The sequence below is a fragment of the Xiphias gladius genome, chromosome 6, assembly GCF_016859285.1.
Source record: "Xiphias gladius isolate SHS-SW01 ecotype Sanya breed wild chromosome 6, ASM1685928v1, whole genome shotgun sequence".
NCBI lineage: Eukaryota > Metazoa > Chordata > Actinopteri > Istiophoriformes > Xiphiidae > Xiphias > Xiphias gladius.
The window spans coordinates 24,257,793-24,273,563 of NC_053405.1; the positions used below are offsets into that span (position 1 = coordinate 24,257,793).

The 15,771-nt window shown below is 42.7% G+C and overlaps 1 protein-coding gene across 2 annotated transcripts in view; it reads left to right on the forward strand.

Annotated features, from left to right (window-relative positions):
* wwc3 (WWC family member 3) overlaps positions 1 to 15,771 on the forward strand; it is a 32,074-nt gene that overhangs the window by 14,782 nt on the left and 1,521 nt on the right. The window contains exons 5-22 of one of the 2 annotated variants that reach the window (XM_040129383.1): positions 1,121 to 1,200; positions 5,833 to 5,962; positions 6,507 to 6,656; positions 7,341 to 7,414; positions 9,468 to 9,716; positions 10,873 to 10,962; positions 11,057 to 11,628; positions 11,707 to 11,827; positions 12,258 to 12,338; positions 12,427 to 12,513; positions 13,040 to 13,235; positions 13,368 to 13,538; positions 14,275 to 14,381; positions 14,469 to 14,616; positions 14,710 to 14,874; positions 15,035 to 15,127; positions 15,214 to 15,444; positions 15,538 to 15,665. In XM_040129383.1, the coding sequence (XP_039985317.1) occupies positions 1,121 to 1,200; positions 5,833 to 5,962; positions 6,507 to 6,656; positions 7,341 to 7,414; positions 9,468 to 9,716; positions 10,873 to 10,962; positions 11,057 to 11,628; positions 11,707 to 11,827; positions 12,258 to 12,338; positions 12,427 to 12,513; positions 13,040 to 13,235; positions 13,368 to 13,538; positions 14,275 to 14,381; positions 14,469 to 14,616; positions 14,710 to 14,874; positions 15,035 to 15,127; positions 15,214 to 15,444; positions 15,538 to 15,665 (2,873 nt within the window). Of the gene's footprint in view, positions 1 to 1,120; positions 1,201 to 5,832; positions 5,963 to 6,506; positions 6,657 to 7,340; positions 7,415 to 9,467; positions 9,717 to 10,872; positions 10,963 to 11,056; positions 11,629 to 11,706; positions 11,828 to 12,257; positions 12,339 to 12,426; positions 12,514 to 13,039; positions 13,236 to 13,367; positions 13,539 to 14,274; positions 14,382 to 14,468; positions 14,617 to 14,709; positions 14,875 to 15,034; positions 15,128 to 15,213; positions 15,666 to 15,771 lie in introns of both variants that reach the window. The other variant, XM_040129382.1, reaches the window with a different exon arrangement.

Below are 15,771 nucleotides of genomic sequence, written 5' to 3' on the forward strand. Positions count from 1 at the left end.
CATTCATTGTCCTCAGCAGATAGATCCTTATGTGATCTGCTGACTTTTCATCTAGCGCCATTATCAGGTCAAAATGTCAGTTTGTCTAATATTGTGGTTTTAAAGTAATGACATTCCCATCAGCCTCAGCTGTACTCCGTGTTTAGCGCTAAAAAGCAACTGAGATGGTGAACATGTTATACCTGCTGCTAACATCAGCATGTTAGCATCATCTTTGTGAGTCTGTTAGCATGCTGACATTGGCATTTAGATCAAATCACCTTCTGCCCCACAGAGCTGCTAGCATAGCTGTAAACTCTTAATCTCGTTAATATTTGTCTGATAGTGATATACGTACATCAAATTATGTCAAATGTTTGCAAAATGACATATAACATAACCAAGCTGATGTTCATTTCGATTAACTGTTTCTGCTGTTATGCATTAGATTAGACAAAACTTTTCAAATATCTAAAAACAAAGATCATAACTTATTTTGTATCTTTTGAATTACAATTAGCTTAGAATCATTATTCGGAGAACATAATTTTGTAAAACAATAATACAATATGATCATTTCATCACAGTGCAAATCTAGTGAGAGGGCAACTGAACACTTCCATACCTTGATCACATCATCAGGGGGAAATTTTCTTAAACATAAAAAAATTTCCTTCAGAGCCACAGAAGTCATACAACTGTTTTCACAGGCTGAAAAATACTCCCCATGACAAGCAAAATGAACTTGATGTGTAAAACCAGTAGAGTTTCCCATTAAAGTCAATATAAGACAACAGTGAATTACTGCACAACCATTTTTTAAATTTATGTAATACTCTAAAAGCTTTTTAGGTCACATTTTACTGCCACATTACCATTCCACATGAGTAAAAAACCACAGTAGCAGATAAAATGTTAGTATTTTTCCAAAACTCAACCCTAATTAGACGACATTCTCAGGAGAGAAAAGCCTCAGCATGAGATCCAGGGTGTGTGGACGTGTGCCTGTACATCTCTGTATAAACATAGCCAAGCATTCCTGTATGTGAATAGTCATGACTAAGCAGTTTTGGCCGGTGGTAGTGGTGAGAGAAGCCCATTGTGCGCCAGGCTAACCCAGTGCTCGGCCTTGTGTCCGCAGCTCTCCAGACTGAAGCAGGAGCTGGCCCAGGTGAAGCAGGAGCTGCAGTATAAGGAAATGGGAGTGGAGACCCTGCAGGAGTGAGTGTTCCTCTGCCTCTGTCTGTCCCAGGCCCACCCTTCCTCCCATGGCCACCCTTCTCCTTCCTACAACGCTCGGCCCTGCTGCTCCCCACCCAGTGGCCTTTTCCCTTTTTCATTCCCTCTCACCCTCGGTGTTGGGTCTTGTCCTTTATCTTCAACTTAAACTTTCTGTGTTATTCTCTGTTTCTTCTCCGCATGTCTCCTTGTGTTCATACAAAGTATTTCATGTAGTTTATCAGGTTTTCATATTTGAAAAATATCCTTTTTTAATATCTGCATTCCTTTTTAAAGTATTTAACACGGTTCAAAATAGTTTAATTACTTGATGAGTCAATATCGGTTCATGTAAGTGAAAAATTGTTACAAATTACAAAGATTTGGATCAAAAGGCCCTTTGACCCATATAGAAAATGAGAGGATTTTCAGAGAATAAACAGGAGATACTCTTGGTTAGCTTTTAGTTTAGAGCCAGTTTCCCTTTTTTCTTTAGTTTGTGTTGGTATTTAAACACACACATGTCTTTCTGTGCTGGGAACATTTCAGAGTGGTTCCAAATTTCATGTTAGAAATAGAAGCTCCACCTCTTGGAGGAAAAAAAGAGAGCGTTTGAGAAAAGGCAAATGGAGGGAGTTTTTGATGGAAATGGGGACTCCACCTCAGGAAGAGGATGCACCAGTGGAGTGCAGGGAGCCAAGGCTCAGCCTGGAGAGGAAGTTGCTCCATGGAGAGGGGAGGAGGAGGAGGGGGGAGGTGTGGGCTCGAGAACAGTTTCAAAAACACAGAGATATCTGGCAGCAAATTCCTCTGCACTTCCTGAGTCCTGGCAAAGAGTCTCTTATCTCTTAGATAATACACAACTCGAGTGATTCCCAGAATAGCCAGGAGAATACCCAGCTTGCAGAAAACATGGGCGCATCCTCCTCTTGAGTTTCGCATGTATGTATACGTGCTCGCATGTGTGTTTGTGCCTTTGTTGGCCTGCTTGTGTGTGCGTCCTATTGTTTCTTCTGGATTGGTTTTTGCCCAGTAGGGTTGAGGCCAGGAGGGACCCTACCGTTGTTGTTTTTTCAATCTCAGCTGTTGTCAGCAATACAGTTAATTGTTTTCCACGCCACGTCGCATCAGATAAAGCAAAGAAACAGTTTCTGATGTGGAATCCCCCCCTACTAATCATCACTACTCGACTAAAAGAATTCAGGAGTTGGAGTCAGGCATTTATTTATTTCTTTTGGACAGTTTGCTGTACGAGTATCTTTGCTGCTCATCTGTATTCCACCTTATCTTGACAAATTTCTCAAACTTTCAGTGAATAGACTAGCTCTGTTTTTAGAGCAAACATCTCAACCGATGGTATTAAGGCCCTAATCGAGATAGAAAGAGCATATGAGCTGCTCTACAGTATGCAGGGTGGGGGGTTCAATACAGGCAGGCACTGAGGGGTGGGTAGTGCTTTTTTTTTTTTTTTTTTTTTTTTTTGCAAAGCATATAAACTCCCAGGCCCTGCCAATGGGGTGGGGGAAACAAAGCAGGGCTTGTTTTGGGAGGAAGAGGCAGGGTTGGGTGGATGAACAGTACCTGCTGTTGAAGGAGAGTGAAGGAAGCGGGCTGTGGTGAGAGTGGGGGCCACGAGCCAAGCTTGGTGATGGAGGAGGCACTATGCCGCACTCCTCCAGCTCCCAACCAATAAACCAACTAAACCCCCTCCTCACACCCATACTGAAGAATACAGGCTGATTCACTTCAAAAGCAATAGAGCAAATTGGCTTTGACGATTTTGATTTGTTTTTGTTAATTTATATTCAATAGACACTTGAATCATACCGTTTCGGGATTGTTAAACTTCTCTTTCTTTCTCTTATCTAGCACTTGATACCAAGGGTCTTGAGTCAGAATTCACCTTCAAATGAAGGAGCCTCTGAAAGCAGCACTAAAAAGCCTGAAACTATATTCCAGCATGTGGAAACAGAGATTAGCATTTACACTGTCCTGTCACATGCAGTGTCAGTATTTCATAACTGACCACAGTCTAAAAAAGCCACTGAGAGGTTCATGAATGTTACCTCCCATACAAAAATACTAATTTTTATCTGATGATTATTTTTTATGACTACTTTTCAACTGATCTGTTTTTCCAATATAAAGCTCCACCCTGTTACTAGTGAAGCTTGAGGAATGTCATTCTTAATTTGAAACTACTTGACTCTACTTGATTCTTGTGCAAACTATACTCGGGTGATCTTGTATATTGTGGAATAATGCCCAGGGGGCCCATTTTAGCATTCAGGGCTGTTATCCAGATCCAGAAAGTGGGTTTAGTGAAAAGTCTGAGTTTGTTAACCCTGAATTGAGGGAAACTGAGCAAAACAGAGATCGCTTTAACTCTGAGCCATTTAGTGGGTAACTTACTCTGTGAACCTAACCTGCTCGCTGGCAGCTTTTTTTTTCAACAAAGCCTGGCTTTCTCTTTGTTTCCTCCCGCCAAGCCTGAAGAATCTATCTGACAAACCGCTTCATTTTCTCATCCATACAGTCCATATCAAAGTGCATATTGGAGCCCATTAAATTTCAGAAGTTTACATCGGGAGAAGATTAGGTCCCGGTTTGATATTAGTTTGGTACCCAAGGCCCACCTTTATTAAATCTACCGCTTTTATGATCAATTATCAGTGTATATATTCATAGATTAACACACCGTGGACTCATCCTCAGCTCAGAATAAAATCTTTACACTGTCCATCTTTATAACGCAACGTGACTTTGTGGACATTAAGTTGCCATCTATCTGCACTAAAATTTTTAACAGTACATTACTGTAGTATTCACTCTAAATAGTAGTTTTTTTTTTAAATCTGTGTGAAGCTTTAGACACATGAGACACTGATCAATTAAAAATCATCTCAGCTGTGCTTTAGTCGCACAAGTGGAACATTCCATTCAGCGTTGAATATAGGCGGCATATAGTCTTAATTTGTTTTATCAGCATTTCAGTTATTATGTTGAAATATAAAATGATATATAATACTAAAATATGCTGTTGGGCAAATACTTTTTAATGTAAAATAGTCTAAAAAATTATTTACAATCCGCTGTAACCAGGGCACTTTTTCAACTGCAAATCACCAAAATCACGAGGCTGTTACTGGGTCGGACTGTGAGGTTGCAATCATAGGTTCAGAAATAAACTTAAGTCTTATCTGTTTGAGTTCATCCTGTGCTGCCACCAGCACTTTGTCCCCATCAGGTCACAGCTGAATAAATATATTTAAAAATGTAATGTAGCAACAGGTAGGATTCCAGCTTTATTATCCATGAAGCAAATTTAAGTCTGCTAAGTAATCAGTGAGTGGACCAGCTGAATAAAATGTACTAGTGTTAACTTACTGACTCCAGCTCAGGCATTTTCACTGCTGCTGCTGATAAATGTGCAGTGGCAGACGTAAACTTTCTACCTTAACTGGATTAAAATGGGGCTCTGCTCTTTATTTACCCGTCGCTATGGTGAATTGTAGTATTGGAGCTCCACTTATGATGGCTTTTTTTTCATTCACCATGCACACTCTTAATTCAGAGTGAAGATATTCAGAGTTGATTGACCTAACTCTGATCAGCTGCTCTGGAACCAAAAGCCGTCAGTATCTCATCCTAGGGTTCATCAACTCAGAGTTCAGGTTTATGCTCAGAGTTTGTTAAACCGGTTTACTGGACCAGACCCCTGAAGTCATATATAAGAGGGTGTTTTTGTTTTTTTTGTTTTTTTTTATCCCCCTCAGAATTAACAATGTGCAGTAGCATCTTTTATCTGCTATCGGTTTTTTGCTGAGAAAATTTACTAGGATTGGAAATAAATCAATAACAATTTGAACGAAGCGTTTATTAACACCACATGATCATAGTTTTGTCCTCTGACTCATTTTTCGTCAGTGCTCTCATTCTGCCTTCCCACACATGTCAGTTCTTTCTCTTAACACCTGTAGCAAAGTTGAGTTTTTTTTTTTGCCGCATGAAAGAACAGGTGATCTTACCTGTTTTGCCAGGGGATTATCATCAGGGTGGAATATCTTCACCACAGTTATGTGAATATAATGTTACAGCGCACTCACAAATGTGCAAATACGTTCTAGCACATGGCTGTTCTGGTCATGTTTTACTCACATTTATTGAATTCCTTGTTATCTTATTTTATCTTTATCCAAGTCTTTTAGAACTTAAAGTAGAGGAACACGTCGTTAAAAAAGAAAGACAAATTTTATTGTTTTTAATAAGAAAAGGAAAAAATGTATCCTAAGTATCGGGAAACCTGACAAAATAAACTAGGGAAAGCAAGGAAAAAAAGGGAGAAACATATTGGCAAATAAACATAAAAAGTTCCTGATACTCAGACAGTTGAGTGTGATGACCACTATGCAAAGTTTGAGCACCGTCCATCCAGTAAAATTCACGAAGGGGTCCCACATTTGACGATACTTTGTCTTGAGCCTGTAGGTTATAGCCTCGAAAGGGATGAGCTCCATTACACTTTGTAACAAGTGTGAAAGCTGGAAGGTTTACCAGAAATCTAGCAGTTTTAACACCTGGGGTTTAACACTCAGTTCCCAAGCAGAAATCCTAATGTGTGCGCTTGTTTCATAGGATTGACAGGAAGATGTCCTGCAGTCAGACAAACTACAAGCTGGACGAGGCTCAAGCCATCTTCAATGAGCTGCGAAGCATCAAGAAGGCCATCAGCACAGGCGAGAAGGAGAGGCAGGACCTCATCCAGGTAGCTCTTTTTTTTTTTTTTTTTGTAAAGATAACCTCTATTTCCTGCCATCAAAACTTTACTCCTGCAGTTTTTGTATTTGAGACATTCTATGCTGACCTCTAGTGTCTGTTAACCTCTACTGTTCTGCTGCTTTTCTTCATTGTCTTTTTTTAAAGCACATTTCCAGACATCTGAATCACCAACCACATCTCTGATTTTGTCAGCAAAGCAAAAGATATGATGGCGTAATAAGGAATGAATAATAGATGGTGATTCAGTCTGATTGTCAGGCCACATTCGCTGAAGCATTTCCTGCTAATGTCACAGTCTATGATTACATACTGGAGGGAAATGATACACTTGAAATGTTCTGATAATTTGAAATGTGGTATAGGAAAAATCCACCTTTAAAAACAGCTGTTGGCAATTGACTTTGCATTTTTGGTCGTATTTGTTGTTGTTTTTCTCACATCAAATATCACAGTGAGAAACTGAAATCTTGTATCTATTAATTGTTGTTATTAATGTTCCTGTTTTGTTGTCAATCACTTTTATCCCATAGAGCCTGGCGAAGCTGACAGTGAACTTCCAAAGCAGCTTTTCTATCAGTGACTCAGCCAGCGAAGTGGTGAACAGCGCTGGAACTGTGGGGGACTCGTGCAATCTGCAGCAGTACTGTGACACTGGCTGTCAGACTGACATCATGGGAGAGGTAGGAGATACCGCTACTCCTTCCTCTAAAATAGAGGTTTTTAAACTAAGAGGGAGAGTCAAAGGAGGTGGAGGACGAAGGTACAGAAGTGAACCACAATTTGTGTCAAAAGTTAGTTTGACTGAGTCATAACGTGGTCAAATCTGAACACACAGATATGCAACCTATCCGGGGATATCTTTATCATTACTGCGAAAAACCACCCTTAAATCCACTTAAATATCACAAAAAAAGGGGGCTCCTTGAAACTCCCGAACTTGCCTGAGAATCGTCACGTTTTTGAGTTTTCTTCAGTATCAAAGTGATCCAGTGATAGAAGTCCGAACATCCATGGGTACATTGCCAACAGGAACTGCTAATAGCTAATTATTGGTGCCAATTCGGCCAATTGGCTAAAAAAAATGGGAGTCAAGTTGTGGCCCACAGCTGACTCACTTGGGGTTTTTGTCTGAGAGGGGGCCCACAGTGTCAGACTTTGAAAACCTCTACCCTGAAAGAATGATCAGTGGCTCAAATGATAACTTGATAAGCAGCAGGAATAGCCCTGTACTCCCTTCATGCATCTGAAATGACTAATGGCAAATATTATGATTAACTTTATTCCTCTAATCAATGTCTCCTATTTTTTTATGTAAACTATTTGATCTGAAGGCACTTCTTGTCCTTTTATTTCTCTTTTTTTAGTATGGTTCCCAAGATTCCTCACATTTGGTGGACAAAGTGAAACTCAACTGGCAGTACGAGGAAGCCAAGAAAAAGTAAGTGTGTGACTGTTGTTTATCAGTCGTAGTACTATGACACACCGCCATAGAGCACTGACTCACGGACCCCGTCAGCCCCCTCTCGTTCCTTGGCCCCGCGCGTTGTCCAGCGAGAGGGCGTGTTATGAATAGTATTTGCGCCTGGTGGCCGTGGCTGCTGAGCGATGTCTGGCCAGCGGAATGAGCTGGGTGGTCACATTCTTGCCTGGCCACGCTGCTGCTGACTGTGTGCTGCCTTTGTGTGCGCAGCCAAAGAGAGGTCTGCCCACTGCCTGCCGCAGTGCACACCCTGCTCCTCCACAAGGTGGTTTAATGTACACACTGTTTGGTTAAATATACCTCAGCTCACCCTATAGTGCATGCTAAATTATGTGTTGGCAAAATCAACACTGAAGTTCTGTTCATTTGAAAAAGAGTTGCTTATGAATTCAGCACATGTATGGTATATCATGAGGTCATGTGTTATCTAATGATTGATACTCTCCTGACTGGACATGGTATGTTCCAGCTGTACGGAGCAGCAGTGTGATGATAGTTGCAGCAGCAACAGTCACCGTGTTATTACGCTGGCTCCGTGCACACTTTTTTACAAGATTCATGTTGCTGTGGTGACCCAGCAACAGCCATGCCAACCATGACATCAGGGAGGGAGGGAGGGTGAGAGAGAAGGGAGACCTGTGGAAACTTGCATGCTCTGTCACTGAGTCACTCTGTCTGAAATCCAGCACACATAAACACAGTTATTTCATCCGAGTTGAGGAATTGCTCTTTGAGATCCCACTTAACTCTGTCTGGGTCAACGTCTTGGTGATACACACCTGTGAGACCACTGGCTGATGCAGCAGGTAGCGCAGGGAGAGGTTACTATGCTGAATGCTGTCATTAAAGTAGCAGCATTGAGTGTCTTCTTGGCTCAAATATGTGGCCTTTGACACAGCATGTAACATTAAGCCAGTAACCTCGCATATAAATAATTATACATAGCCATCTATGTAGGTATGTACTTCACTAGCAGTCAAAAGCCTAGTGGCTAGTCATTATCAGTTGATGATCCAGATTGATTTTCAAGTCAAAATCATGTTTTTATGGCAGTGTAGAAGGATAAACCAAAATGGTGTGCAGCTTTATCTAAAAACCTAATTTCATATGAAGAAAATCTGGCTTCAAAGGAATAGTTTGACATTTTGGGAATCTCGTTTATTCCGTTTCTGTTGGAGAGTGGAGAAGATTGATACCACATTCTAACTAATCAATCTAATCTAACTCTTGGCAAAACAAATAAATTCATTTCGAAAATGTTACTTTGAGTACAAATTCTGGTTAAAAAAAATGAAAATATTTGTATATTAAATGCAGCAGACCAATAGCGTTCTTTTTGTAGCAATATACACTATGTACTTATGAGGAGTTGGATTAAAAAATAATCACTACAGTTGTATCATGATTCTTTGTCTTGTGATTACTACAGTAATGCATAATTGTTGGATTTATTATTACAGAGAGATGGATCCTTCTTTTAACAGATATTTTAACTGGAAAACATGAGTTTTTCTGCACATATTTTGTTCTCGTGTGAATGATGGCATGTGCCTATATGTTGTTGTTTATGTTTTCAAAAATTGGGTCAAAATGAGGGTGGGTGAGCACTGCTTATTCATTTGCCCCTGCGAGATTTATCCTGCCCTCCAGTCACAAACCCGCCTCTCTAACCTTTAGACCAACACTGCCTGTTATGAAGTATTATGAAGTGAATGATCTGAGCTGAGTTGGAGGGGTATGAAGGGAAAGAGGGCAATGAGTTTTCTTCATTTTTGATCTTCTTGCTCTTTGTACTTGAGAAACAGTGCCAGGCACATTTGGCTGTTACAGAATTTATGTAAACAAATGTTTGCAACCAAGTAGACACAGCAGGTAATTGCCTTCCTCCAACTGTAAATTTCTCAGTTGTAGCCATTGTTGAACAAATGCCAGGTATAAGGAGAAAATTGAAAAAGTGCAAATCAGTACTGCCTTCCTGTACTACACTGAACCTTCTCTGTTGTTCCCTCAGGGTGCAGAGCATACAGCACCAGCTAGCACAGCTGGACAGTGAGAGCTGGTCAGGGCGGGCTGAGGCGGACCGTGACCGGGACTTCATGCAGCTCCTGCGTGAGAAGGAGGCCCTCCTGCAGGAGATCATCCTGGTGAGCAAGCAGCAGCACCCTCCGGAGACGCTGCTGCAGCTGGAGGAGGAGCGCTCCAGGCTGGAGGAGGAGGTGCAGAGGGCCCACAGCTCCCAGAGCCAGGGAGCCAATCAGAGGTGAGAATGGTGACAGTCTGTGTTGTCAAATTTTGGATTGGGACACTGGGCTTCTAAGATGACTTCTGTACTTGCACTGACAAGTTTTTACTGTTGTTATTATCATGCTTGTAGATTTCACATTTTCTTGTTACAATGTAAATTTAATATTGTAGTCAGGCTCAACATCGTAAATCAGTTTTATAATTGAGATGTATTCACATAATACATGAAAAAATAGTGAACAAGTTAGAGAAATAGCTTCATACCCAGCGCTTTCATTCATCACTGTAGTCATATCTTTCTGGTTTTTATTGTACTGTCAAATCTGAACTTAACTATAATACAGTAAGAGCCATTACACAGATATCACTCATACAGTGATATTTACTCTCTATCAGTGTATTAGCTGTTAAATTATGAGCCCTACAGATCAATTAATCATTCATCAACCAGCTTGCAGGTTAATAAATAACATTAACTACCAGGAAACGCTTACAGAACCATATCTAATGTCATATTGATATTGTAAGCCCCATGGCAAACTGCAGGGTATTGCACTGATAGACAGCCAGATGTGACAGACTGATGATCCCAAACAAAGTCAGTAAGCAGGTCTTGAGTATGGGGTGTATTTACACTGGAAAATAAACAGAATAATTTTTGACTGCTGGTCATTTGACAGTTGCTATAAATTCACAGTTTAATTATGTTTATTTCTTGTATACTAACAGAACAGTAAGAAGGGTATATTATAGAAATTTTTATGTACGTAGTATGCAACTGGAACATAGCACACGTGTGTCAGGTGAACTGATCAAGGGAAAAATAACTCAAATACCTCTCTTTCAATGGTAAGCTGTATCATGTCTCATTGTGTATTCACTATCAGGTTATCTGTTAGTTTTGCTGTTATGAAATACAGGTGCCCTCATAGCTTAGTTTATCATGTAAGATGAAACCACTGTGCTTCTGATATGGACCTGCTGGCTGCTGGACTTAGCAGTGGAATTAAGATCCAAGCAGGCCAGATGTATACATGATTGTTTAGGTTTTCGGGACAGACCACACATACTGCTCCGCAGTATAACGCGACGGTAGAAAGCGAGAAGCTGACTGATGGTTGTTTAACTGATCTGACCGAATTTCTTTTGCATCCATGTGTAATTCATGACAGGATCCTGCAGCAGGAGAAGAGGAATGTTCTGCTGAGACAGCTGGAGGAGGCAACACGCATCACCACCTACCTTCACTCCCAGCTGAAGAGGTGCGGAGCACACTCGTTCTTAAAGATTTTTTAGCTGATCTTCATCGCAGCTCAGTGTCTTCTCTTATGTGTCTCTTATCTTCCTTATCTCCAGCCTGTCGGCCAGTTCTCTGACAGTGTCGTCCAGCAGCAGCCGGGGATCTCTAGCCTCCAGTCGGGGCTCCCTGGCGTCCAGCCGAGGCTCCCTCAGCTCCATCAGTTTCAGTGACATCTACGGTCTCCCCCAATATGACCGTCACGAGGGGGCGGGAGAGTCCCTCGACCCCCACCTGCGCTACCTGCTACCCCCAGAGACCATATCTAGAGACTGTTCCATGTTCAATCCCGACCCCCTGACCCAGAGCAAAACCAAACGCTCTCACGACACCCCGCAGTCTCTAGCCTCCCTCTCCTCCCGCTCCTCACTCTCCTCCCTGTCGCCGCCCAGCTCTCCCATGGACACACCCTACCACTCTGCCCCTCAGGACTGCCCCCTCACTCAGATGACGGAGGAATACATGGAGCAGGCGGGTCGCGGCCTGTTAGAGGGGCTGCGGGCACAGTCGCAAACCATGTCACACACGGCCATGTTGAGCAGCGAGGACACAGTCAGCCCCGCCGCCATGCATCAACTGGACAACAAGAGTCACAGAGACAGCGGGGCTCAGGGGGCTTTTACCTCAACAGGCAAGTAAAAGAAAGCTGATCCTTGTCCCAAAGAGTGAAGACTACCTGGTGATTAACTGCATGTTTTTTCCTCTTAAGGAGTGACTCTGAGAGGAAACAGTGCCAACAGAAGTGGCAGGAGGGCCAGGAGAGTCTCTGCAGGTTTTTCTGAGGACGCTCTGGCCACAGACAGTGGGGTTTTCGAGGCCTGGGGTAGAAGGTGAGAGGAAGTCCACCCTAACAATGCTAAAACAGAACATAATCACTAAGGTCTCTGGAGTAATTGTGCCACCTAGTGACAGAGGAGAAAACTACAGCATCCAAAATAAACACCACTGTGAGCTCTACTACTTATGGTATTTGTACCTCTTGTCCTAGTGGAACTTAATCACATCACACTGTGTCAGTGTAAGTGTCTGCAAAAAAGTAAGCCAAAAAAAAAAAAAAATCTTAATCATTTTAAAATTACGTAGTAATATCACATTCCCACAGAAATCGCATATAACAGCTACAAGAAATTGCCCAAACCTGTTCCTATATCATGGTGTTTGGGTCACTGAAATATCTTCAGATAATGTAACTAAAAGTTTGTGTCCAGTAAGAAAGAAAAAAAAGGTTGTTTATTCCTTTCTTTGACCTTCCTCCAACAGGGCAGAGGAGTCAGAGGAGATGTCATACATGAAAGAGCTGACATCTGTGAGCGAGCCCACCCAGATCCAACTGGGACTGCTGTGAGTAAACTGTTAGTGTAGACTGCATGTGGGTGGCATCCTTAGTCTCTAACTCCATATCCTCTCTATTGTACTTTACTCTTCACAGGTGGGAGTCTAATTCTCAGTCTCTCCGACTGCATCTGCTACAGCTCAAGAATTTAAACAGGTCCATTGTGAGAGATGGCTATAAAGTGTGAGTATTTTTAGCTTTGATGATTAAAGCAATCGTTACACATTTTGAGAAAACACATTTATTTGCCTTTTTGTCAGAAGTTATATGAGAAGATCGATACCACTCCTATTATTGTACAGGAAATATGAAGCTACAAGCGTCAGACAGTTAGCTCATCTTAGCTTAGCTTAAAGCTAAATAAACTAAAGCAAATAATCATATTTCCCAAATATGTTGAACTATTCCTTAAATGCCATGACAGCAAGATGACGTAATGTGTGTGGATAAGTAATACATAAAAGAAAACCATTATTTATATCAACTCTGTACTTATGGACTATGGAGTGAAGAGATGACATGTGAAACAGTGGCTTGTTTTTAGATCAGAGCAGCTGCATGTATGTATAAGGCATCAGAAACTGATGTATTAATGGTGTGTAGGATAGTGAACCCTTTCTGTGTGTGCTCTCTGACTGATGACCAGTAACACATCCACCAACAAGAAGTAGAAATCTCATGTTGTGAATCTTGCTCTATTCACGTTCAGGTATGTGAAGGTGCACTTGATTCCACTGGACGCCGGCAGGGCCTGTGCGTTTTACTGTTGTACGGCGTTGGAACCGCAGTCCCAGATGAGTTTCAATGAAGGCTTCCGCATTCCTGTCCCTGCAAACGCCCTGGCGGTGTGCGCTCTGCAGCTGTCTGTCTGCTCGCTGGGACCTCAGGCTCAGGAGGAACTACTGGTGAGTCTGAAAAGATGACTGAAGCTCGCCCTGAGGCAGTCATCCCACTTATGATGGAGAATGGAGCCAAAGTAGCTCAGGTTTCATTAATCTAAAATTAAGTAATGAGATTTTCCGTGTGTCTTACTGCAGGGCACGGCCCAGTTGAGCCTGGCAGATTGTGAGGGAAGCGCAGAGATGGTTTACCACTGGCTGCGAGTCCAGATGTTGAGTGGGACAGAGTTGCCGAGGCCTGAACAGAAAAGCCTCGGCCACCGAAGACACCACGACGGGCAGGAAGACGAGCAAAGGCACAGAACCATGGTAAACATACATACATATGGTATATTTGTATGGAAATAACTGCAGTCAAGTAACAGAATGACGGCATTGAAAGTGATCTCAAGCATCAGTTTCAGGGAGATAGTGAAAAACGTAGGTGGTGGGAAAGTGTTGACCAAAGTGCTTTACAGAGAAATTTAAAATACAATTTCATCATTAAAATGAAAATAAAAATGTAAATAACTGTTATAAACAAAAATAAAATACATTTTATCGCTACCTTATGAATAAGAATTAATGAATAATTGAAAGAAGCTCCTGTGTTAATCTACTTACTCTTTTTAAGAGAAAATATAGCTGTAGCAATAATAAGGGATGTTGTAAACAGATCCCAGGGGTGTACATATAATGCAAATAAGACCAAAAATAGAACCTTGGGGTACGCCACAAGAGATCATAGCAGAGGAGGATCAAAAATGATCAATCTTAACTGCTGTTTTACCAAAGAAAATCAAAAATCCTGAGGTTTTATCATTTAAAAAACAAAACAAAACAAAACAGTTGGATGTATTAAATGCCTGCGTAATTCCTGTTGGGCCTTGGGGGGAATTCCACCTCATACCGTTGCTAAGCAGCTTTTAACCTATGGTCTGGAGGTGTGGAGCGCCTTAAAGTGAGTAATGGACAAGAATGTGTCTCACAAGCCAGATAAGCCTCCACACTGCAGCTTCAGCCAACGTGAAGATGGTGTTTGATGGTTTGCTCTGTGACATTATAGGACACTGTCTGCACTCTGCTGTCACGCACCACCACCACCACCCATCTGGAGGAGCGGGACGCAGAGCTGGAGAAGAAGGATGAGCCAGGGGAGGCGGCATCTGAGCGGTGACTACATTTTCCCTTCATACACAAATTTCACTTCCTTTTGCCCCCGGCATATGTGCGTTTTTGTGACAAGGGTGTTTTTTGCAGGAGCTGGCAGGCAGAGTCGGTGGACAGCGGCTGCAGCAACAGCACAGCATTCACAGCCCCCTGCTCAGAGGGCCTATGTGCAGAGGGCATCTGCATCACCACTGGAGGGCGCTGTGATCAGACTACCAGCAAGCTCTGTACAGTAAAGGTGGAGTCTACAGCAGTGGTAGTGTGTAGCTGTTCATTTTATCCACTGACAGAGTCTGGGGCACAGATGCACTGAATTGTTGTCGATCCACAGGTGGAGAAGGCCACCATGACAGAAGGCTTGTTCCCAGAGCCGGTGCGAGTCCGACCCAAAGAGAGGGGAGGACGCTGGGGTCACGCCTCCCCGTTTATGCGTGGCAGCACCATTGTTCGCTCTCAGACCTTCTCTCCTGGGGCTCGTAGTCAGTACGTCTGCAGGGTGAGTTTTTGCAAAAAGGGAAAACATTTAGCAAAGACGCCAGGGGTCTGCGTTATCAGTGTTGTTGACTGACAGTTACCAATCTGCTTGTTAGTATTTCTGGTTTGACAGCCCTGTGTGAATTCCTTCTCTACATAAAATGACTTATGATCCCTTTCAGTTATACCGCAGCGACAGTGACAGCTCAACTCTACCAAAGAAATCACCTTTTGTCAGAAACACGTTGGAAAGAAGAACGTTGCGATATAAGCAGGTACAGTCTGACTATTACTCATCAGGAATACATGTAAGAGTGTGTTTAGTGTCTGGTTTCTGAGTTGTGTTGGTGTGTGTGAGCAGCAGTCATACCGCTCCTCCCTGGCCGAGCAGCCGACCCGTACCTCCCTAGACCTGGAGCTGGATCTCCAGGCCTGCAGGACGCGTCAGAGGCAGCTGATGGAGGAGCTGAATGCTCTGAGGGAGCTGAAGCTGCGACTGGAGGAGCCGCAAGCCAGGGAGGCCAACGAGCTCCCCCACTGGGCCCTGAGGGACGAGCGCTTCCGCTGCCTGCTCAGAGAGGCCCAGAGACAGGTGGGACTTGAAGCAGGGTGCTATATTTACTTCACAAGCCACATGAGATTTGGCCTCGCCCAGCAGCAGTTGAATGTTTTTGTTGTTCTACAGGCCAGCCAAAGCAAGCAGGAGCAGCGTCAGGAGGAGGCAGTGGAGAGGAGGATGAGGAAAGCTTCCAAAGAGGTCCTGCAGATGAGGGGGCAGAGTCAGAAGGAGCCCCTGCCTGTGCAGACATTCAGGTTGGGATTGTGCTGACAGCGTGACAGCTTAAGCTGCTGTAATGGGACATATTTCCAATTAAACCAGATAATGTATAAGTGAGACAATTACAAGATCAAATCCTTG